We start from the raw sequence: 20,740 nt of genomic DNA on the forward strand, positions 1-20,740 counted from the left end.
CTGCTAACAAATTGATTCTTTCCCTTGCCTGCACTCTGATTTGTGCAGAGCCCTGTTGGTTTAGTGATCTTCTGCAAAATCAGATGTCCATGGTAAATCCATGGGGCTTGGGGGGACTTCCCTCCATCCCCAAATTCCTGACAATTCTTGCCACTGAAACATGAACAGGTTTGAGTTTTGCCATGTGGGGTTTTTCCTTCCCTCCCTAAAACATTATCAGCTGTATCTTTGCCCCCAAACCCAACACGGGGAATTAAAGCCATTAAAACCCTGTGAAAATAGACTTTGCAATCTGGATTTTATTCAATGACATAAACACTTAATTACAAACATCTGTTTTAGCCTAAATTCTAATTACCAAATCTAGCCATCTGTAATTTGAATGATTTTCTCTGATTTCCTTTCTTTGCAATGTGATTAATGAGGATGCCATCGGAGCAGGCAGCTCCCTCCTCCTTTGTCAGATGCTTCCTCAGCTCCAGCAAGAACGCCCTGGGATTTCTGCAGCTCACAGGAAACCTCCCTCCTGTCACTTCCAGCTGTTGAGACTCCTTTTCTCTCTTTAGGATGAGTTATCCCACAAAATAACTCCTTCCCAGGGCTGCAAACAGAGATGCTCCCTGCCAGATTTCCAACAGCAGAGGCAGGAAGGTCCTGGATTCACCTCACAGACAAAAGAAACTCTGTTTGGGAATATTTCATCTCTGCTTTGCAACTTCTCTACCCTGAAATCCTTTCCCCATCTTGAAGAATTCCAGTCCCTCCAGGCATCCTCCCACCTGCAGGTTTTGCTGGATGCTCAATACAACCCGGGGTAAGAACCTAAAATGAGAATTTTCATTTCCCCATCGCACCTGCTGCTGGTTCCTGCTGCCTCCTGTTTGCACTGGGAGGAGGGAATTTGTTTTTAATGCCTCTCCACAGCCCCTGCAATCCAAAAAGGAATTTTCCTGCTGGAAATCCCATGAAGACTGAGCAGGGTGAGCTGATTGCAGCTGCCTCTGGGTGGGAGGGAGAGCAGGATGGTCCCGGGCACAGGAGCTCAAGCCAAGCCAAAGGATGTGGACACAAAGGGCAAAAATCTCCTTATTTTGCCTCTTAGGGCTCCCTTTGTGCTGACAATAAGGAGGTTTTCAGCAGCTCAGCTCGTCAAGGGGCTCTGAGTTCATTAAAATCCATGCAAAGGGTTCAGCTGATGATATTTTCCTCTCTCTCTCTCCTCTCACAGCTGCAGCTGCGATGTGGCAAATCTGCTTTGCAAACTCTCCCAGCGGTGGAGACTCCCTGGGGAATGCTCCAGTGCTGATGTGCACCCTCCTCACCCTCCTCAGGGAGCTGCTGGAGCCCAGAGCACAGCTCAGCCCCTCCTGGGCCATCTGCAGCCCCTGTCCCCCCTGCACGAGCCACTTTCCTGGAATTTAAACACTCAGGGATAAACTTCACCAGGGAAAAACCAAACCAGGGCTACATCACCCCCTGCACCCACAGAGAAACGCAATCCAAATCAAAATTAGGCTGGAATTCAAAGCTGGGCTCCCAGTCCAGCACAGAGCTCTGCACCCCAAGGTTATTTGGGCAGCTCTGACTGTCAGGGTCACTTTGCTCTTTTCCACATCCTCTGCAAATCACAGATTGACAGCTCAACTCCTCTCCTACCTACTTAATAAAAATGTTCTGCTCCGGCTCTTCCTTCCCATTCCTGGAGCAGCATCTCCTCATAAAATCTAATCCGAGGTACAACAGCAGCCTGGGGATATCCCTGAGCTCTTTAGCACAAGATAAAATAGGATTAAATAATTAAATTATTTAATAATTCAAACTACTTTTAAAAAAATTATTTTAGACCAGAGTTTCTACCCCTGAGTGGCTCAGGACCATCCTGAAGCTCTTCCCACAAGGTTTTTCCATGGTATCCTCAGAATTCCCACGTTCTGAGGGATGGAAATGGATTTTACTTACTGCAGGCCCAGTGAAAGGAGCGTGGTCACAATTCTCCTGCCAGGACTGGTTGAGGCTCTGCACAAACTCTTGGAAGAAGGCGTGGGACTGGTTGAAAATGGAGAACCCCAGGATGTTGACTCTGTCGTCCAGCAGGGTGTCCAGGCGCTGGAGGGAAAACTCCTACAGAACAGAAAATGGGGTTAGAGGGGGAAACAGGCACTGAAACTTCAAATCCACTCAGTGTCCTTGAAAGGAACGGGAGCTGTGAGATCCCAGATATGAAACCCATGCAGATGTTGGAAGGGAAAGCCTGGGTTTTAACAAGGATTTAATTCAGGTTACCACTCACCTCAGGCTTTTAACGATAATAAAAAACCTTCATAAAATTTCCTTGTCTCATTTACACCCAAACAGACTCAGAAAGCTGCTCCTGCTGCATGGTCACCTCGGCTCTGAGGAGCCACAAAGTCCAATTATTTCAAAAGGCTGGGATTTCAGAGTGTTCTCTTGCCAGATTTAGGCTTGTTTTGTTCCAGAAATGACAATTTTGGGTTCAAAGGAGCCCAAACCCATAGGGGAACTTTTAATGAAGATATCACCCAAGTCCAGTGCTTTATTGGCCAAATTCCACTAAAAAAAATCCCAAAACCCTCCAGTGCTTTATTGGCCAAATTCCACAAAAAACACCCAAAACATTCCAGTGCTTTATTGGCCAAATTCCACTTAAAAAAACCCCAAAACCCTTCAAAGAGGGCATCACTCACCTGCTGAGTGAAACTATCACCACATCCAATTTGGTGACACCAAGTTTCAACTGGTAAATTAAATCAGTTCTTTCCCACAAGAGGAGGAACCAAATTCTGCCTAACCCTAAACACCCCCAGCCCTGCACTGCTCCTTTCTGCTGCCAGGTCCCAAGGAGGAGATGCCACCCTAATGCCCTGGGGAGGGTTGGAGGGTGCCTTGACTGTGAGTTTTGGAGTTGGGAGCCTCCTCTTGCATTTCTGCAAGTGCTAAGAAGTATAAAAACAACTACATTAAAAAAAAAAAAAATTAGTATAATTTTTTATAACTACATTTAAAAGTTACATTAAAATATATTAAAAATATAAAAATATATTAAAAAAATACATTTAACTACATTTAAAAAAAATTAAGAGTGGAGGGCTTGGTTTTGCTCCCCACATCCACAGAAGCAGCTACACAACAAAGCCCGGGGAAAAGCCCAGCCCTCCTTGTCCTATTAGCAGGGAATAATGGCACTTCCCTCACTAATTTCTCTTCTGCTAATTGCTGAAGTAGAGTGAGAAGGTGGGAGCGACACTTGCAGCAGCTGCTGGATGCCCATCACGGATCCAGCTGTCCCTGGGCTCCCTGAGGGATGAAATTCCAGCAAGTTGAGCCATTTTTTATCTTTGCTGGGCACGCAGGAGCAATTCCTGTAAATCTCCCAAACGTGGGACTTACAAACTGTTCCAGCCCAGCCAAGTCCCACGGGAATGCCACCAAAGGCAGGATGGAGCACATTTTGGACACGTTGGTGTTGGGTAATGTGAAATTGCCTGTGAACTATTGATTCATTTGAATGATATTCTCGCCCTGCCTTGCTGACAGGTGATCCATTCACGCAGGGCATGCTGTCAGCCCCAGCGAGCAGGGCAGATGGCTGATGGATCCTAAACCCTGTAAAATCCTCTGTAAAATCCTCTCTCCCCACAGCCAGAGCCTCCAGGCAAATTGTGCAGGGCACCAAGCAAACAGCTGCCCCACTGCCCTCTTGGCTTGGGGATACCCAGGAGGAAAATGAGATGTTTTGTCACAAAATCCGAGGTTTCATCTCGTGCCAGGGCAGCGGAAATGAGCGTGTTTGTTTAATTATTTATTGTGCCTTTTGTCCCCCTGGGAACGCTTCCAAGCTTTTGAAGCTGAAGGTTTTGTTATGCTCTGATCTTTAAATAAGCAATTCATGGCCGAGGGAATGGTCTCAGTTCATGTGGGGAAACTGAGGCAGGGGTGAGAGGTCCATCCAACCCTCTCCAAATCCATCTTTTTCCAGCTACAGAAACCCTATTTCTGAGGCTGTCACATCCATAGAGCATCACCTCTGTGACACACAGGGGTGGCACGGCCTGGACCCTGCTCCCTGTCCCCTCCCTGTGCTCCAGCTCCCATTTTTGGCCATTAAATTAAATACCTTTCCAGTAGAGGAGCAGGCAGCAAACGAGCCGTGAGCTGCCTATGCAATGAGATGGAGATAAACCACCCGAGGGGGACACACTTCATTTGCAGTGGGATAAGAGAGATTTGGTAAGGTCAGGCTTTGCTTCAGAGGGGTGAGAGCATCCCCACACTCCCAGAGCTGCCAGCTCAGCTTCTGGCCCTATTTGTTGAGGTTTTTATTTTTTCCTCCTTTTTACACCCATTCACCGTGCTTGACATTTCCAAACCCACGTTTTGCAAACAGAACCTGGTTTGCTATTCCAGACCTGCACCTCTCAGCTGATTTCCCACCCGTCCTGCCTTCCTCCCATGCTGCAAGAGGCGAACACAGGCAGGAGAAAGGGTGGGAAACCCCTGATCTCAGGGGGATTTTCAGGTGGGAAACCCAAGGATTTCTCTCTGAGATGCAGTGCAAGATATTCCTACACAAAATGCTTTCCCAGCTGATTTTTCACCTCCTGGAGTTGCTCTCCCTCATCCCCAGTGCTGGCTGGAGCTTCTGCAGGATAGAAGATTCCCAATGCAATAAGGGGACAATTAATACATTTTTATCCCTCTCCCTACATTGGAGGAATTGAAGGAATTGCCCAAAACTTGGACCTCAATCTCAGTCCAACATGAGGGAAACCCCTGATCTCAGGGGGATTTTCAGGTGGAGAGGCAAGGATTTCTCCCTGAGATGTACTGAAGGATCTTCCTACATAAAACACATTCCCAGCTGCCTTTTTCTCCTCCTGGAGTTATTCTCCCTCATCCCCAGTGCTGGCTGGAGCTTCTGCAGGATAGAAGCTTGCCAATGCAATAAGAGCAAAGAGCCATTAGGAAAATAACTCTGCCATCCTGTTTAAGAGGGGACTCCAAGCCTCCTCCACCTGTGCAAACACAGCTTTATAACCACAGGCTTTCAGAAATTGCCATCAAAATGATGGGTGCAAACAGCAGCTCCCTCATTTCCTCCCATTCTGGGTTTTTTTATCCCTCTCCCTGCATTGGAGGAATTGCAGGAGTTGCCCAAAACTTGGCCCTCATCTCAGTCCAACATGAGGCACAGAGACCACCAGGAATCGTGCCAAGGTGAATTTCAGGGACACAAATCCTGCCTGCCTCAATTCCTCCCCCTCCTTCCACTCTGTTTTTGAAAACACCCACCACATGTCAATATTCTGTTTCAAGAGAGCTCGGTAAAAAATAAATTAGACCCGGAGGATATGCAGCCAAAATTAATGAACTTTTTTACAGAAAGAAAAAATTCCCCAGGCCTTGCTCCGATCACAGCAAATTCAGCAGCAGGCACCAGCAGGCAATTACAGTGTAGATTTTCTGACTGCTACTACAGGGCTGCAACCACGAAATGTGTGCTGTTAAATAACAACACTTAGCAGTTCCGTGGCATTCTGTATTTTCCCGAGTGCTAGGCACACAATTAGCTAATTGAATTCCACGGGGTTCCCTGGGAGACGGTGCTGGAGGAGTTATTAGAGGATGAAGTCACTGCCTGGCTTTCTGCAGCTCTCTCCACCTGCACTCTTCGCTTTCCAGCAGCACAGAAATCTCCTGGAATGACCCCAGCACTGGAAGGAGCTGGTTAATAGAAGCCACTGAGGTGAGCTCTGCGACCCTAAAGCTGTGAGATGGGATTTTCCAGTTATGGAGATGGGATTTTCCAGTTATGAGCAGATCTGCAGGACACCCTCCCCGGTTTTTAGGGACACAAAGCCATCAGGAACCAGTGGTGCTCTCTGCAAGTCTGGATGGAGGATCAGATGATCCCAACCAGGATTCTGCACCCACAAATCCTCTCCCACCTCAGCTGGCTTAGGGAGTTTGGGAGGGAATTGTCCCTCCTGTCCTGCCTGTGTCACTGAATTTGGGAGGGAATTGTCCCTCATCTCCTGCCTGTGTCACTGAATTTGGGAGGGAAGTGTCCCTCCTTTCCCTGTCCATGTCACTGAGTTTGGGAGGGAATTGTCCCTCCTGCTCTGTGTCACTGAATTTGGGAGGGAATTGTGCCTCCTGCCCTGCTCCTGTCCCTGGGTTTGGGAGGGAATTGTCCCTCCTGCTCTGTGTCACTGAATTTGGGAGGGAATTGTCCCTCCTGCCCTGCTCCTGTCACTGGGTTTGGGAGGGAATTGTCCCTCATCTCCTGCCTGTGTCACCCTGGGACAGCATGTGAAGGGCCAGCCCAGCAGGAAATTGTCCCTGTCACAGCAGCTGCCTGGCAAAAAAAAAAAAAAAAAAAAAAAAAAAAAAAAAAAAAAAAAAAAAAGTATTTTAAAGCATGGAGCCACCTCCCCTGCCCTGCCACGCTGGGATGTCCCTCCTGAGAGTGGCTCCTGGTGGTTTTTCCCCCTGCAGCAGCCACTGTGCTGCTGAGCACTGCAGCAGCTCCTGAGCTCCTTCCAGCATTGATTTTGCTGCTGATCCTGTTCTGCAGCTCTGTGTGAGTGCAGGACCTCGATCTTTATCTCATTTTTAATAACCCAGAGTGCCTGGGCAGTGGGGAGGCAGTGAGCACAAGCAGGAATCAAGCCTAAAGAGGGGATCTTTCACTGCCAGGGACACCCAGACCCTGTCTGCACCAAACTGCACCCAGTGAATTGCCCTGCCTGACTTGAGGCACTGGGAAACCTCCTTTACACCTTCCCCCTTAGAGTAATAATTTTAATTGCTTCAATTATTCCCATCTAATTGTCAAATATTTTGAAATTTAAACCCAAGGCTCTGAAAGGAGCAGGGTTTGCTCAATTCAGGCTGCACCAACAGCAAGATGCCAACTCCATCCCTCTTCCACACACAGTTTTATCTTCCTCTCCTAATCGCTGCAAGGACTTTATTGGAATTTTTGACCTGCTGATTAACAGCCTCCAAAACACCCTCCAACAGGAGAAACTCACTGCTGGAAACTCAGCACTGACCTCGCTCCCCTCCAGCACCAAAAGCTGATTTACACCTGATTTACACCCGATTTACACCAGGCCCAGGACACTCTGTGCTGTTCCTGCTCTTTTTTCATGTGGGATGGGAAAGGAGAACACTGGGCCAAGGCTTCCATTTCTCTATTAAACCCTGTCTCTGGCAAAACCTCCTTGTTCAGAGAGTTTGGTGCCCAGGAAATCTCTCCAAAGCCAGAGTGCAATGTCCATCCTGAGACTTCTTGGCAGCTTTTGTGCAAGGGCCAAACCTGCAGTGCCAGCTCAGCACAGCTCTGGTGACATCACCTGTGTGTGTCATTATTCACCATATTAGGGTTAATAAAATAGCCCATTATTCACCATTTTAGGGTTAAAAAACCATCCCATTGTTCACCATTTTGGGGTTAATAAAATATCCCATTATTCACCATTTTAGATATCCCATCATTCACCATTTTAGGGTTAATAAAGTATCCCATTATTCACCATTTTAGGGTTAATAAAATATGCCACTATTCACCATTTTAGGGTTAATAAAGTATCCCATTATTCACCATTTTAGGGTTTAAAAATATCCCATTAGTCACCATTTTAGGGTTAAAAAAAGAGCAGCTTCTTTGGGCAAACACAACTCTAGAGAGCCTCTCCCAGGTCATGGAAGGCAGAGCTAAAAAAACTTCACCCAAAAGCAGATTGACCTTGCAAATTTTCCCCCAAAAATCACCAAATCTCCTCAGGCAGAGGTGGAGAAAATTCCTGCCTTGTCCTCTCTGGATCCTGCTGCCCTCAGAGCTGTAAATCATCCCAAAGCTCTGCTCAGAACACATTTATTTGTTTACTCAAGTGGACAATATTATGTTAAGTGCTTTCCATGGTTTTCCTGAAAGGTTTCATTTATTTATAAACTATCGACGGAGTGAATACGTTTCTAATGGGCCGCATGTAAAAATCAATTCCTCTAGGAGGGGAAAAAAAGTGGAAAAAAGTCATCAGAGCAACAATTTGAGCAGGTAAGTGGATGAGCCAGAGCAGAACATTTTTATTAAATTGGTAGGATAGGATCTACTCAAGATCTACTCAAGGCAATGCTGGTTGGCCATTCAGGTGGGGAGAGAGAAGTTGTGACCTCAGGGGCAATTTAGGGGAATAAATTTATATCTGTAATTGGGTTTTTCTTCCAAAAAAAGCACTGATGTGCCTTACAGGTCTTGAACCTCCTCATGCAAGGCCAGCTGTTAAATTTTGGAGGCTGTTCTTCAAACAAGAGCACTTTTAGGAAAATGCACTGCTCAAATTTCAACTTCTCTGCAGGGAGATTTGGAGAGAGACAAATGCACAAGGAGGTCAAGTGTTACATGTTGGGACCTGAAAAATGACAGCTCTTGGGAAAAAGGAGGTGGGAAGCAGGGAAAGGAAAAGGGAAGGAAGAAAGGAAAGGAAAGGGAAAGGGAAGGGAAGGGAAAAAGGAAAAGGAAAAGGGAAAAGGAAAAGGGAAAAGGGAAAAGGGAAAAGGAAAAGGGAAAAGGAAAAGGGAAAAGGAAAAGGGAAAAGGAAAAGGGAAAAGGAAAAGGGAAAAGGAAAAGGGAAAAGGAAAAGGGAAAAGGAAAAGGGAAAAGGGAAAAGGGAAAAGGGAAAAGGGAAAGGGAAAAGGAAAAGGGAAAAGGAAAAGGGAAAAGGAAAAGGGAAAGGAATTTGCCCTCCTTCCCATTACTTTTTTTCCAGAATTTCCAGGGAGCTGGGATGTATCTGAGAGAATTTACCCAAAAATTGGGAATCAAGCACAGGGATCTGGTCAGAAAGTAACAAAAGTGAGGCAGCAAAACGCAGGGAGGCACAGCCACTGCTTTGTCTAAACCCTCCTTCCCTCATGCTAACTAGAACGAGGAGAAATTGCCTTGGCAGCCTTGCAAAAACCTGATTTGTTTGCCCTGCCAGCACATGGCACTGGAAATATGATCCATAAATCCCAGCAAGGATCAGGGCTCTCCAGAACACTTCACATCAGCTGCTGGGAACCAGGAGGGCTGGGAGGGGAAATCTGTCCCAGGGCATTGAGATCCTCTGCCTTCCTCACCTGGGCAAGGCACAGGGAGGGCAAACAGCACGGCCTGTGCTGGAGCTCACGGTGAAAAATAAGATTATTTCACCACAAAAAGGCAATTTCACAAAACTTAAGCCTTGTCTGTAGTTTCCTCTGCTTGATTTGACATCGTCCCTTCCTTCCGAGGGATGTCACCCTGCTGACAAGACACAGCAGAAATGTGTGGCACTCTCTGGGGGATTTGGACACCAATTTCCCCTCCAGCTCCAGTTCCAGGCTGACAATTCCGCTCAAAAACCTCGTCCTGTGCCAAGACCTCTTTATAAATCACCAAACAAAGAAGAGAAAGCAGGAAACAAGACAAAAAAACCCCAAACCGGAGCTGACTTATCTGGTCTGTGGGAGTTGAACGCGGCAGCTGTTTTATCAGCAGCAACACCTGCACACAATTTTGTCAGGGAACAAAACTGCACCCAGTGAATTGCCCTGCCTGACTTGAGGCACTGGGAAAGCTCCTTTACACCTTCCCCCTTGGAGTAATAATTTTAATTGTTTCAATTATTCCCATCTAATTGTCAAATATTTTGAAATTTAAACCCAGCCTAAGGTCTGGATATTATTAAAAAAAAAGAAAAGCAACAAAGCAAACAGAGAGAGAAGAAAAAAAAAAAAAAAAAAAAAGACAAAACCCAATAGCTGCACAGAATTAACAAGCTAAAAGAATTAATTGTAGCGTGGGGTTTTGAAGGCATCCAACATCCCCTCCTACTCTGTGCCGCTGATTTCAGGGATTTCCAGTGCTGGAAGGAAGATTTTTCTTCAATGCACAACAGTCTGCTTTCAATGATCTATTTGTGCAGATTATTATTATTATTATTATTATTATTATTATTATTTTGTTATATTTTTATTACTATTCTGCACATCATTGCCCCCTCACATGGCCATGAGCTCTGTGGAGACCCAGCCAGGGAGAAGGGAAGGGATGATGAGTGTGATGGGGATGGTGAGGCCGATGAACAGCTCTGAGATCATCCCAGCACCTCTTCAGGGAATTTCAGGCAATTTAACCCCTCCCCAAAGTCCCAGATCCAGGCAACCATCACCACATGGAGGTGCCAGGGAGAAAATGGGATTTTTTGCCAGGAGTGCCCCAAGTGCAGGATGTGGGGAAGACAAAATGCACCAGACCTGAGAGTTCCATGAGGACTCCTGGAAAATCTGCCGGGCTGCTGCTGACCAGAGCAGGTCCCTGGGGCTGGCTGAAGGAGGCTGATAATGAATTTGCACGCAGAAAAGGAGCCTGTGGATGTTTTTGTATTGGTTTGCTCACTTCAGCTCCCATGGAAATGTGATGGGGGCTGAGGGTTCCTCCCCACCTGCCCCAGTGCCACTCCCTGGTGCCACCAGGCTGGGACAGAGGGGACATCACCCCCCAGATCCCCTCCTGTCCCCAGCACACACAGAACTCCCTCCCCTCACACTCACAGAGAGCAGAGCTGTCAGCTGGGATGTGCTTATTAAATAAAATTAATGCTAAAAGACAGAAACAGAGCTCCCCTCTAGAGCTGCAGGGCAGGTGTTTAATTCAGCATTTTATCCTATTTTCTCCTCTTTTTTTCTTTTTTTGCCTGAGATATTTTTCCATCTCCAAGCAGCTCGGTGCTCCACAGGCTCTCTGTTCCCTCTCCTGATGGGTTCTCTCTCCATTTAAGCCATTTTTTCCTTGCTCCCCTTGACAGTAGTTCCCTCTGATTTTATCTTTTCTATTAGGCAGTGATTGCAGAACCTCAGAGGGTTCATTAGGAGCTTGATAATCCCTCCAGATTTATGAGCCTAAATTGCTCACTCCCATCTCCAATCCCCATTTAAATATTACTAATTTCCTTAAACATCTCTTCCATCTGCCCAGGTTTTGCCTGATGTCACCTTCCCCATAATGATCCCTGCCAAAAATCCCGTTAGTTCTGCTAAAGAGCTGGGCTTTTGAACAAAGTGCTAAAATAACCTGGATAAACAGATTAATACCCTGAGAGAGCAAATGGCAACAAAACTCATTTCTTTCTCACCTGCCACTGCTGCATTCCACGAGATGAATGGGTTTGAAAGGCAGATTTCACCTCCAGCAAATGCTTAATCACACCCGTGCTCGGGACTGGGGTGGAGGTGGGAGCTTCATTTTTAGAGCAGCATCCATGAGATGCTGCTCAGACAACAGAAACAACTCTAAAATAAAGACTTTTTTTTTGCAGAATGCCGTGGTGATGGGAGGTGGAGATCCCTCGCTGTGCGCCCAGTTCTGCTCTGTGGGACTGGGAATGGCTGGGGAGGGAACTGGGACAGCAAGAGCTGTTGGGAACACTGGAGATACCCCTGGGAGTGGGAATGGTGGGGATGGCACTGTCCCTCTGCCAGCACAGTGACATTGGGACTCGGGGCACAAAGCACAGCCCCCAGGCTCCCTCCCTGTGCCTGTGCTGCCCATTCCATGGGGTGAACAGAATCAGTGAAGTTTGTCTGGCTGGACTGATCCATGGATTGAACACAGAGCAGGAACCCAGCCAGGAACCTCCTGGCCTTTTCTGTTCCTTGCATTTCTCCCTCTGACACCTCCTTCCATTTATCCCTTGTCCCCTCTGTGCCCCAACTGCTCCCAAGCTCTCCATTTCCCTCCCTTCCCTTATCCCTTCCCATTCTGTGCCCCAACTGCTCCCAAGCCCTCCATTTCCCTCTTTTCCCTTCTCCTTTCTCCATTCTGTGCCCCAATTGCTCCATTTCCCTCCTTCCCCTTTTCCCTTCTCTCCTCTGTGCCCCAACTGCTTCCAACCCCTCCATTTCCCTCTTTTCCCTTATTCCTTCTCCACTCTGTGCCCCAACTGCTCCATTTCCCTCCTTCCCCTGATCCTTTGTCCACTCTGTGCCCCAGTTGCTCCCAACCCCTCCATTTCCCTCTTTTCCCTTCTCTCTTCTCCATTCTGTGCCCCAGTTGCTCCCAACCCCTCCATTTCCCTCTTTTCCCTTCTCTCTTCTCCATTCTGTGCCCCAGTTGCTCCCAAGCTCTCTTTTTCCCTCCTTCCCCTTTTCCCTTCTCCACTCTGTGCCCCAACTGCTTCCAACACCTCCATTTCCCTCTTTTCCCTGATCCTTTCTCCCCTCTGTGCCCCAACTGCTCCCAACCCCTCCATTTCCCTCCTTCCCTTATTCCTTCTCCACTCTGTGCCCCAATTGCCCCATTTCCCTCCTTCCCCTGATCCTTTGTCCACTCTGTGCCCCAGTTGCTCCCAACCCCTCCATTGCCCTCTTTTCCCTTATCCCTTCTCCCCTCTGTGCCCCAACTGTTCCCAACCCCTCCATTCCCTTATTCCTTCTCCATTCTGTGCCCCAACTGCTCCCAACCCCTCTTTTTCCCTCCTTCCCCTTTTCCCTTCTCCACTCTGTGCCCCAACTGCTTCCAACACCTCCATTTCCCTCTTTTCCCTGATCCTTTCTCCATTCTGTGCCCCAGTTGCTCCCAACCCCTCCATTTCTCTCTTTTCCCTTATTTCTTCTCCACTCTGTGCCCCAATTGCTCCAACCCCTCCATTTCCCTCCCTCCCCTGCTCCCCCATCCTCTCCAGCTCCCTGCCCACACGTTTGGCTCCGTCCCTTCCCGTCTGTCTCCCACCCAAACACAAAGTGTGATTCAGCTCTCTCAGCTTCCCTGCCAGAAATTATTAATAGAAATTAGAGAATAGGAGAATCATTAGGGCTGGGAGGCAGCTCCACCTCACCCCCATCCTGGTTTCCATCAGCCCCACAGCAGCACTCACAGCTGGGTTCCTCCTCTCCTGGAGAAGCTCCTCTGATGTTTATTTTGGATTTACACTGGGGGCTTTAACCACACCATGATCCCATTAATGTTATTTGTGGCCATAAAGCCAAACCATCCCCTGCTCTCAACATTTATGGGATCATCCTTCCTTTGTCTCAGGGCTGTGATGCCTTCCTGGTGCTCATCCCTGGCCTTTTCCAACACAGGGAATGGGATAAGGGGTGGGGTGACAACACCAGCATAACCCCAAAAAATCAGGAAAATCAGGACAACCAGGAAAATCAAGAAAACAAATCAGGACAACCAGGAAAATCTGGAAAATCTGGAAAATCAGGACAACCAGGAAAATCAGGAAAACAAATCAGGAAAATCAGGACCATCAGGACCCACCCACCTGCTGGAGCTTCCCAAAGACCTGCACATGTCATTGCCCCAGCTCCTGTCACAATGTCCCCAATTCCTGCCTTTGGAAGCTGCACCAATCATTTTCCACCTCCCCACGACCTTTCCAGCTTTGCAGGAATGACGCCCGAAGATTTTTTAGCTTTTTATATATTTTTCGGCTTTTTATATATTTTTCTTCTATTTGTAGCATCGTAGCTTTTAAATATGTAATTGTAGAGTTTCTGGTGATTTTCCTGCCCTTTCTCACATGTTAGAACAATAAGCCAACCCTTCCTAACACATTCTAGAGGTTCTGGTTAGCCTGATTTTTATCAACAGGAATTTCTAACGAGGACATCTTGTTTTGAACCAGAATTTAAGAGATGTAACAAGACACAGAACAACTCCAAGGGGCAGACCCAAGGGTTGGTTGCTGGGGCAACTGGTCTCTTGTTGGATGTACCTGTTAGATGAACTAATTAATTAACCTGATAAAAACTGCAGAAATCCAATACCACGTGTGCACAGCAAGCTTTTGTTACAGAACTGCTTTAGGAAATTTTTTTTTTTTTTTTAATTATTTGGAAAGATTTTGCCTTTTGATTCTAGCAGCAGGCGACATCCCTGCCTCCCTCCCTCCCTCCCCAGCACGAGGCTCTGTCCAAGCATCCCACAGGTCAGGGGGATCAGCTCCCATTAAAATGACTCCACACTCAGGCAGGAAAAGCTGGGGAAAACTCCTTACCAGATTAGTAAAGATATAGGTGTAATAGGCAGATGCCATCCCCAGTTCAGCTGCCTGTGAAGGAGAGGAAAAAAAGAGATTAAACCAGAGCCTGACAATCTCCAATCTCCACTCCAGCAAGGCAGAGATTTTGCTTTTTCAGGCTTATCTCTCCTTGCAGGAAGAGAGGGTGGGACACAGCAGCACGGTTGGACCTGGGAAAATAAAGTTTGGGGAAGGAATTTTTCAGCAGGACTGAGCTTAGCTGAGGTCTCCTGCTCACACCAGCCCTGACAGAGGGAAATGACCCAGCTCCAGACCCTGGGAGCATCCCTGCTCTCTCCATGGCATTCTGAGATGGAATCCAGGGATTCCTGCATCCATTCAAGGTTAACCCTAAGGAAATCACCTGTGGAAAGCAGAAGCTTCTAAACTTCAACAGAAAAGCTGTTTTACAGACCCCAGTGGCCCTCAATGGTCTGGAAAGGTGAAGTGGGTCCTGCAGGCCCAGTCCTGAGAGCTCCAGAACCCCCTGGGATGAGGAATTCTATGATGTTTTAAGAGGAAAATAAAGAGTTCTGCTTATTTTGTGTGTGGATGCTGCTTTGCTCCTGTTTTGGGACATAGAGGGAAAAGAGCAGCTGAGAGCTCCAGGCTTGTCCCTTCCACCACAAACACCATGATGGAGACAGAGAGGCAGGAAAAGCTCCTGGGAGTTGCAGGAAAAGGACAATCAAGCCACTGGTGGCTTTCCAATTTTATCAGTCAGATTTGGGCTCAAATCCCACAAATTAATGAGCATGGATGAGACCCAGTAACTCAGCCTGCTCTCCAGAATTGAGGCAGGGCTGTGCTGGCCACAGAAACAGAAGAAAACAGGGCAGAACTGTCCAGGGATGCAGAGAGAAGGACACAGAATGTTCCATGGGGATGATCTGTTCTAGAGATCACAGAGCAGATAACTGAAGCCCTTTCCCAAAATTCTCACTGCACAAGGAGCTGGTTGTGGGAACAGATGCTCAGGAAAGTGGGGCATCAATCTGCAGATGCTCCTGGAAGCCTCTCTTCCACTGCCAAGCACAGCTGCTCTCAAATCGAGCTCCCAGAGCCTGGCAGAGAGGTTTTCCCAGCAGTGCAGACCACACAGAGCAATGGGAGGCAAGGAGGGAAGGACCAAAGCACCTCACTCCTGGTGTGAGCCCCTTTTATCCCTCCCTGAAGCTGCGACAACAAAAAGTGAGGGAAGGAAGGACAGAAAGAGGCAGCTGGGATTGCACCTCTTCCTTTTTCCTGTATTTTAGCTGTTCCAGGGCAAAGCTGAGGCCACCACCACTGTGCCCAGCCCCTTGGCTGGACATTGTCACGCTGTCCCTCACCCAGGTGACACAACAGAAACAGCAAAGCCATTTGCTCCCTCATTTTTCACCCCCTCCACAGCAAAATTTAGCCCCAATTCCCCCTGCCCATACCTTCCTGGGGACAGTGACAATGCCAGCCCTCCCTGTGACCCACTCTGAGGTCAGAGGTTTGGTGTCAAGGGTAGGAAATGAAGATGAGCAGCAAAGCCTGTCCCATCCATTCACCTGGCAGCTGGGAGTTGGGAATCTGGGAACCATCCACGTGTCCCCAGCCCATCCGTGGAGGGTGAGGGATGAGAAACTGGAGATTCCTTTCACTGTGCAGGGCTGCTCTCATGGGACAGACCCAGCAAACCCAAACATGGCTCCACCTGATGCTCAGATCCTTGACTCCCAAAAAAACACCTCCCAGCCTCCCAAGGTGCAAGAAGTTGCCAGATGGGAGCTCTTTATTGATTCCCTCCATTCCTACAGTGCTCTTGCTGGAAGAACTGGGTTTGACTGGGAAATGGTGGCAATTCCTGACATTTCTCAGGGGTGGCAGGAGGAGGCTGGAGCCGGGCAGGGAGATGTGGGTGCCTGGAGAGAGCTGCTGGGAGCCTGTGGGAAGTCACTATAGCAACAGAGGAGGGGGACAGCCCTCAGCAGCCAGGCAGTAACAGGGAAAAAGGGGAAAAAACACACAAAAAAAACTTCTAAGTAGACAACCCCCAAAATTCCCCCAAAAATGTCTATTTAAAAATGAAAACTGGACCCTGTAGAATAAAAAATTTTGGGGGGAGAGATGAATGATAAAAGCATCCCTGCTGGATGCCATCAGGGGTAAATCTGGCACAGGCAAGGCCTTTGGATGGCACATTCTGTGACAAAAGAGCCAGGACAGGGTGGAAAGCCAGGGGGATCCCAGAGCCTGGATCCTGCCTCCCTTCAGGAATGTGCTCCTTGTTCCCTCCAGGATGTGGGAAACTCTGCTCCATCTGGAGCACTGCTCAATTTTGAAGCAGGCTATCAAAACAAGCACTAGAAACTGCAGCCAGAGAGCATTTAAAAATAAACAGGATTAAAATAAAATCTCGGTTAATAAGACAATAAAAAGAGAAAGAAGGAAAAAGTTAGACACCTAATGGGAGGGGGAAAAAGGAGGCACAAGAGTCATTTCAGAGAGCTGAGCAGTCCTTCACAGCTCCTGGATGGCAGCACCACTTGTGGAGAGCAAACACATCCCCTCAGAGCAATTCAACCCCCACTTGCACAGATCCAGCCCTGGAAATCCCATCAATGGCAATTCCCCTCTGGGCAGAGCCAATTCCCAGCGCTGCTGAGGGAATTTTCACATTTCAATTGATACCTTAAATTTTAGCTTTCATATTTTTCAGGTTCTGTGCTGCCTAGGTGTGCAATTTGGAGATTCACATGAGGGGATGGTGAGCTCTGTGCACAGAGCAGGGAGACAAAACAATTCCTGCTCCAGCTGGGCACCAAGGACAAATGATCCAAATCTCAGCCCAGGAGCACAAACACCGTGGGCTGCAGAGAGAAAAACAAGCAGGGTGGGACTGGAGGGGCTAAAGCTGGAATGGGACAATGAACTGCAAGGTGCAAATGGAGCAGAACTGATCCCAGGGAGAGACCCCGGGAGCGCTCGTGCATTTTGGGGCCATTTTGGTTCATCTTGGGTTCATTTTGGGACATTTTGGTTCATCTTGGGTGCAGCCCAAGGTGTATGCATTAAGGTCTTTTAATAAATCCCTGCTTTATTCTTTAGCTCTGTCCAGCCTTACAAGGCATCACAATATCCCACAAGAGCTGGCTGGGGGAGCAGCAGCACCCGAGGGACAGGGGATGGATACTCACTATTGATGCAGAGCGACCCCAAGGCAGGAATAATTTACTCTGACTCTAAATGATTCAGAAGGCTGTACAAATGCTTTGTAATATATTATATTACACTATATTAGAACTATACTAGAACTGTATCATACTAAACAGATATTAAAGAAAAACCCGTGACTGTCTCCAACAGTCACAACACAGCTTTGACTGTGTATTAATTGGTCCATCAATATAAACAACCATCACCAGAGTCCAATTAACAAATCACTTTGGGTAAACAATCTCCATAACACATTCCACATGTGCCAACAACAGGACCAGCAAGTCAAGAGGAAATAAAACATATCTGTATCTCTGAGCTTTCTCACTGCCTTCCCCAGGAGAAATCCTTGGGCAAGCTGCTCCCTGTGCACCTCACCTTCTGCAGGATGGTGCCATTGGCATGGACGATGATGGTGGCTTTGACTGTGTATTAATTGGTCAATCAATATCAACAATCATCACCAGTGTCCAATTAACAAACCACTTTGGGTAAACAATCTCCATAACACATTCCACATGTGCCAAACAACAGACGCACCAAGTAAAGAGAAAATAATTCTCATCTCCGTCTCTGCACTTTCTCACTGCCTTCCCCAGCAGAAATCCTTGCTCCCTGTGGATCTCACCTTCTGCAGGATGGTGTGGGACATGGAGGCGTTGGCGTGGACGATGATGGTGGCTGTCTTGTCATCCCGGATCTCCTTCAGGAGCGGCGTGGGGTCCCGGCTGTCGTCCAGCATCCGCACCGACAGCGTGTCCTTGGAGATGAGGAACTGCCGCAGCAGCTTCTCCAGGTTCAAAAGGCCTTGGGAGGAGAGACAAAAAGGACAGAGCCCTGTGAGTTTGGGGCTTGGTTCTCCCATGGGACACGGTGATCCATGGCAGGATGTGTTCCTGAAGTTCTGGCTCTGGGCACTGCAAAGGAGATTCAGTGCTTGGTCCAGCAGGGAATGAAAAATAATGGAGTTATTATATTTCCAGTTATTTCAGCTGTTCCCCAGAAAAAGAGAGTGAAATAAAAGGATTTGGGGCTCAGTTCTGGGTCCAGCATGGAATGAGAAATATTGGAGTTACTCCAAATGTTCCTCAGAAAAAGGGAGAGGAAATAAAAGGATTTGGGGCTCAATTATGGGTCCAGCAGGGAATGACAAATAATGGAGTTATTACAGCTGTTTCTCACAAAAAGAGAGAGGAAAGGAATGGATTTGGGGCTCAAATCTGGGTCCAGTAGGGAATGATAAATACTGGAGTTATTACAGCTGTTCCCCAGAGAAAGGGAGTGGAAGAAAAGGATTTGGGGCTCAATTCTGGGTCCAGCAGGGAATGAGAAATAATAAAACTATTTCAGCTGCTCCTCAGGAAAAAAAAAAAAAAAAAGTGGAAAGGATTTAGGAGCCATTGTTTGGTCCAGCAGGGAAGGAGAAGTGATGGAGCTACTCCAGCTCTTCTCCAGGAAAAGAAAGTGGTCCCAAACCCCTCTTGGGAAGAGATAAGCACTTCAATATAAGGTCCAGACAAGGTCTCCATTATCTCCCTGCATTTGGGATTGTTCTGTTTACTGGAGGATTATTCCTCCCCCTCAGCCTTTGCATTTCCAGCTCCCAAATTAAGTGCCCAGGAAGGGGCAACTTTTTTGGGAGCTGTTGGAACACTCTGATGGGGCAGCTGCTCTCTTCCAAGGGGATGAGAAGCTCTGCTGAGAGCTGGAGGTCACTGCAAAAGTACAACATTAAAAAATCGTGACAAAAATAAGGATGGGCACGTCAAGGGCTCCTTCCAACACAGCTGCCTTGAAGCCTAATAAGATGTCAAAACTCCTGCTGCAGATTTTGTTAGTCAAGAAAGCAACTTTGATAGAGCTTCTCTTGTCTCCAGCTGCTGAGTTTCATCAAGAAATCACCTCCTGCCAAGTTTGATTGACCAGAGGAACCAGCAGATGGATTCATCAGCACGACGCAGACAGCATAGCCGCACATCCCATCCCCTCAGGAAGACAACCCCAAAACAGGGGGGAAACAGAGCTGGAGAAACAGAACCATCAGCAGGGTCACAGCCCCGCTGCCAGAGAGGCAAATTAACCCTCAAGTCAGAGCTTTACTCTTAACCTGACTTATTTCTGACTGCACGAATCCACTCATTCCCCAGCAGGTCAGGAGGCAGGGGAGGGTCACAGCAGGGTGGGATCGGTGCTGGAGCTCTGCTCTCAAGGACTTCACCAGGGAACAAAGCAGGGCAGGAAAAAGGGCACGTCCAAGATGAGGAACCCTTCCTTCCCAGGGAGAGGTTTAAAGCACTCTGAGCTTGCTCTGAGCTCCTGGCAATGCCCTTGCCTCTCCCCTGTTCTCTGGGTACAGGAGGAGCACAGCAAGGGGTTATAAACCAGCTGTGCCAGGGCTTTTCGGGGTCACATCAGCTCCTTCCTCTTCCTCACCCGGCAGAGAACTCACTCTGCTCACAGCACACCAGGAGCTCACCTGAACACTTATTCTGTTCTCTACCCCAGGTGAACAGTTTTTCCTAAGTCTTCCATTTGACCCTCGAGGATGTGGAAGGGTTTATTTTCACCTCATTCCACATCTGCAGCAGGCCAGACAGGGCTGCTGGAAATCACAGCCCTAACACTACCAAGTTTGCTTGCAGCTCATCCCAGCAAACTCTGCTGCTGTGAAACCCAGGAAAAAAATTCTAAAGCTCATCAGGCACAGAGAGGAAGAAGTGGAACAAGGAGAATAAAAAAATTAAAAAAAAATAGAAACATTTGATCTCTGCTTTCAGCTCGAGGAAATTACCATTTCCAGCACATTAGATCCTACCTGTAGCCCCATCCAGCCTCCTGCTTGCAGCTGCTCTTGCTGTGTGCAGGGAAGTCTCTATTGTGCAGAGATTCCCCTTTGTTTGATGCTGAGAGAATGTGAGACTCTCGCTGCGGCTGCTGCCAGACTGGCACTTCAGAGGGATGTGAACCCCACAAAGGCTCGCAGACTCCTCCTGGCACCTTTGAAGTACCAAAGTGAGCACACAGAGGCTGCACCAGGCACCTGCTGCTCCAACACTCCCATGGGGAGCTCTGAGAGAGGTTCAGGCTGGCCTGTGGCAAGTCCTGACCTTGATTATTTGATTTTTTCTTATGCAAACATCGGGAGCTGGCAGGAGCAGCCTCACTCCTGAGCTCTCAGCAGCAGAGATGCTCCTGGAAAGGGGGAAAGGCAGGAGCTGGGGCTGTCCTGGAGCTCAAATACATCTCTGGAGTACAAATACAGTGTTCAATGCTCCTGGGAAGGAGGAAAGGCAGGAGCTGGGGCTGTCCTGGAGTTCAAACACATCCCTATTTAATGCTCCTGCTGATGGAGGAGCTGCAGGGCTGCTGAGGGTTCCACTCCTGGACATGGATGGTTGGGAAGAGAACATTCCCATCATCCAGCTTTGCTTTTAATCCCAAAATGTTGCTTCGTCTCCCTGGGTGTTTGAATTAAA

General features: G+C 47.9%; 1 protein-coding gene across 2 annotated transcripts in view; it reads right to left on the minus strand.

Annotated features, from left to right (window-relative positions):
* The window catches only part of GRIK4 (glutamate ionotropic receptor kainate type subunit 4), a 135,379-nt gene that overhangs the window by 42,060 nt on the left and 72,579 nt on the right, over positions 1–20,740 (minus strand). For both annotated transcript variants that reach the window (XM_058819187.1, XM_058819186.1), the window contains exons 5-7: positions 17,893–18,071; positions 14,055–14,108; positions 1,960–2,121 (exon numbers count right to left, since the gene is read on the minus strand). In XM_058819187.1, the coding sequence (XP_058675170.1) occupies positions 1,960–2,121; positions 14,055–14,108; positions 17,893–18,071 (395 nt within the window). The remainder of the gene's footprint in view (positions 1–1,959; positions 2,122–14,054; positions 14,109–17,892; positions 18,072–20,740) is intronic.

The sequence above is a fragment of the Ammospiza caudacuta genome, chromosome 23 (assembly GCF_027887145.1).
Source record: "Ammospiza caudacuta isolate bAmmCau1 chromosome 23, bAmmCau1.pri, whole genome shotgun sequence".
NCBI classification, from domain to species: domain Eukaryota; kingdom Metazoa; phylum Chordata; class Aves; order Passeriformes; family Passerellidae; genus Ammospiza; species Ammospiza caudacuta.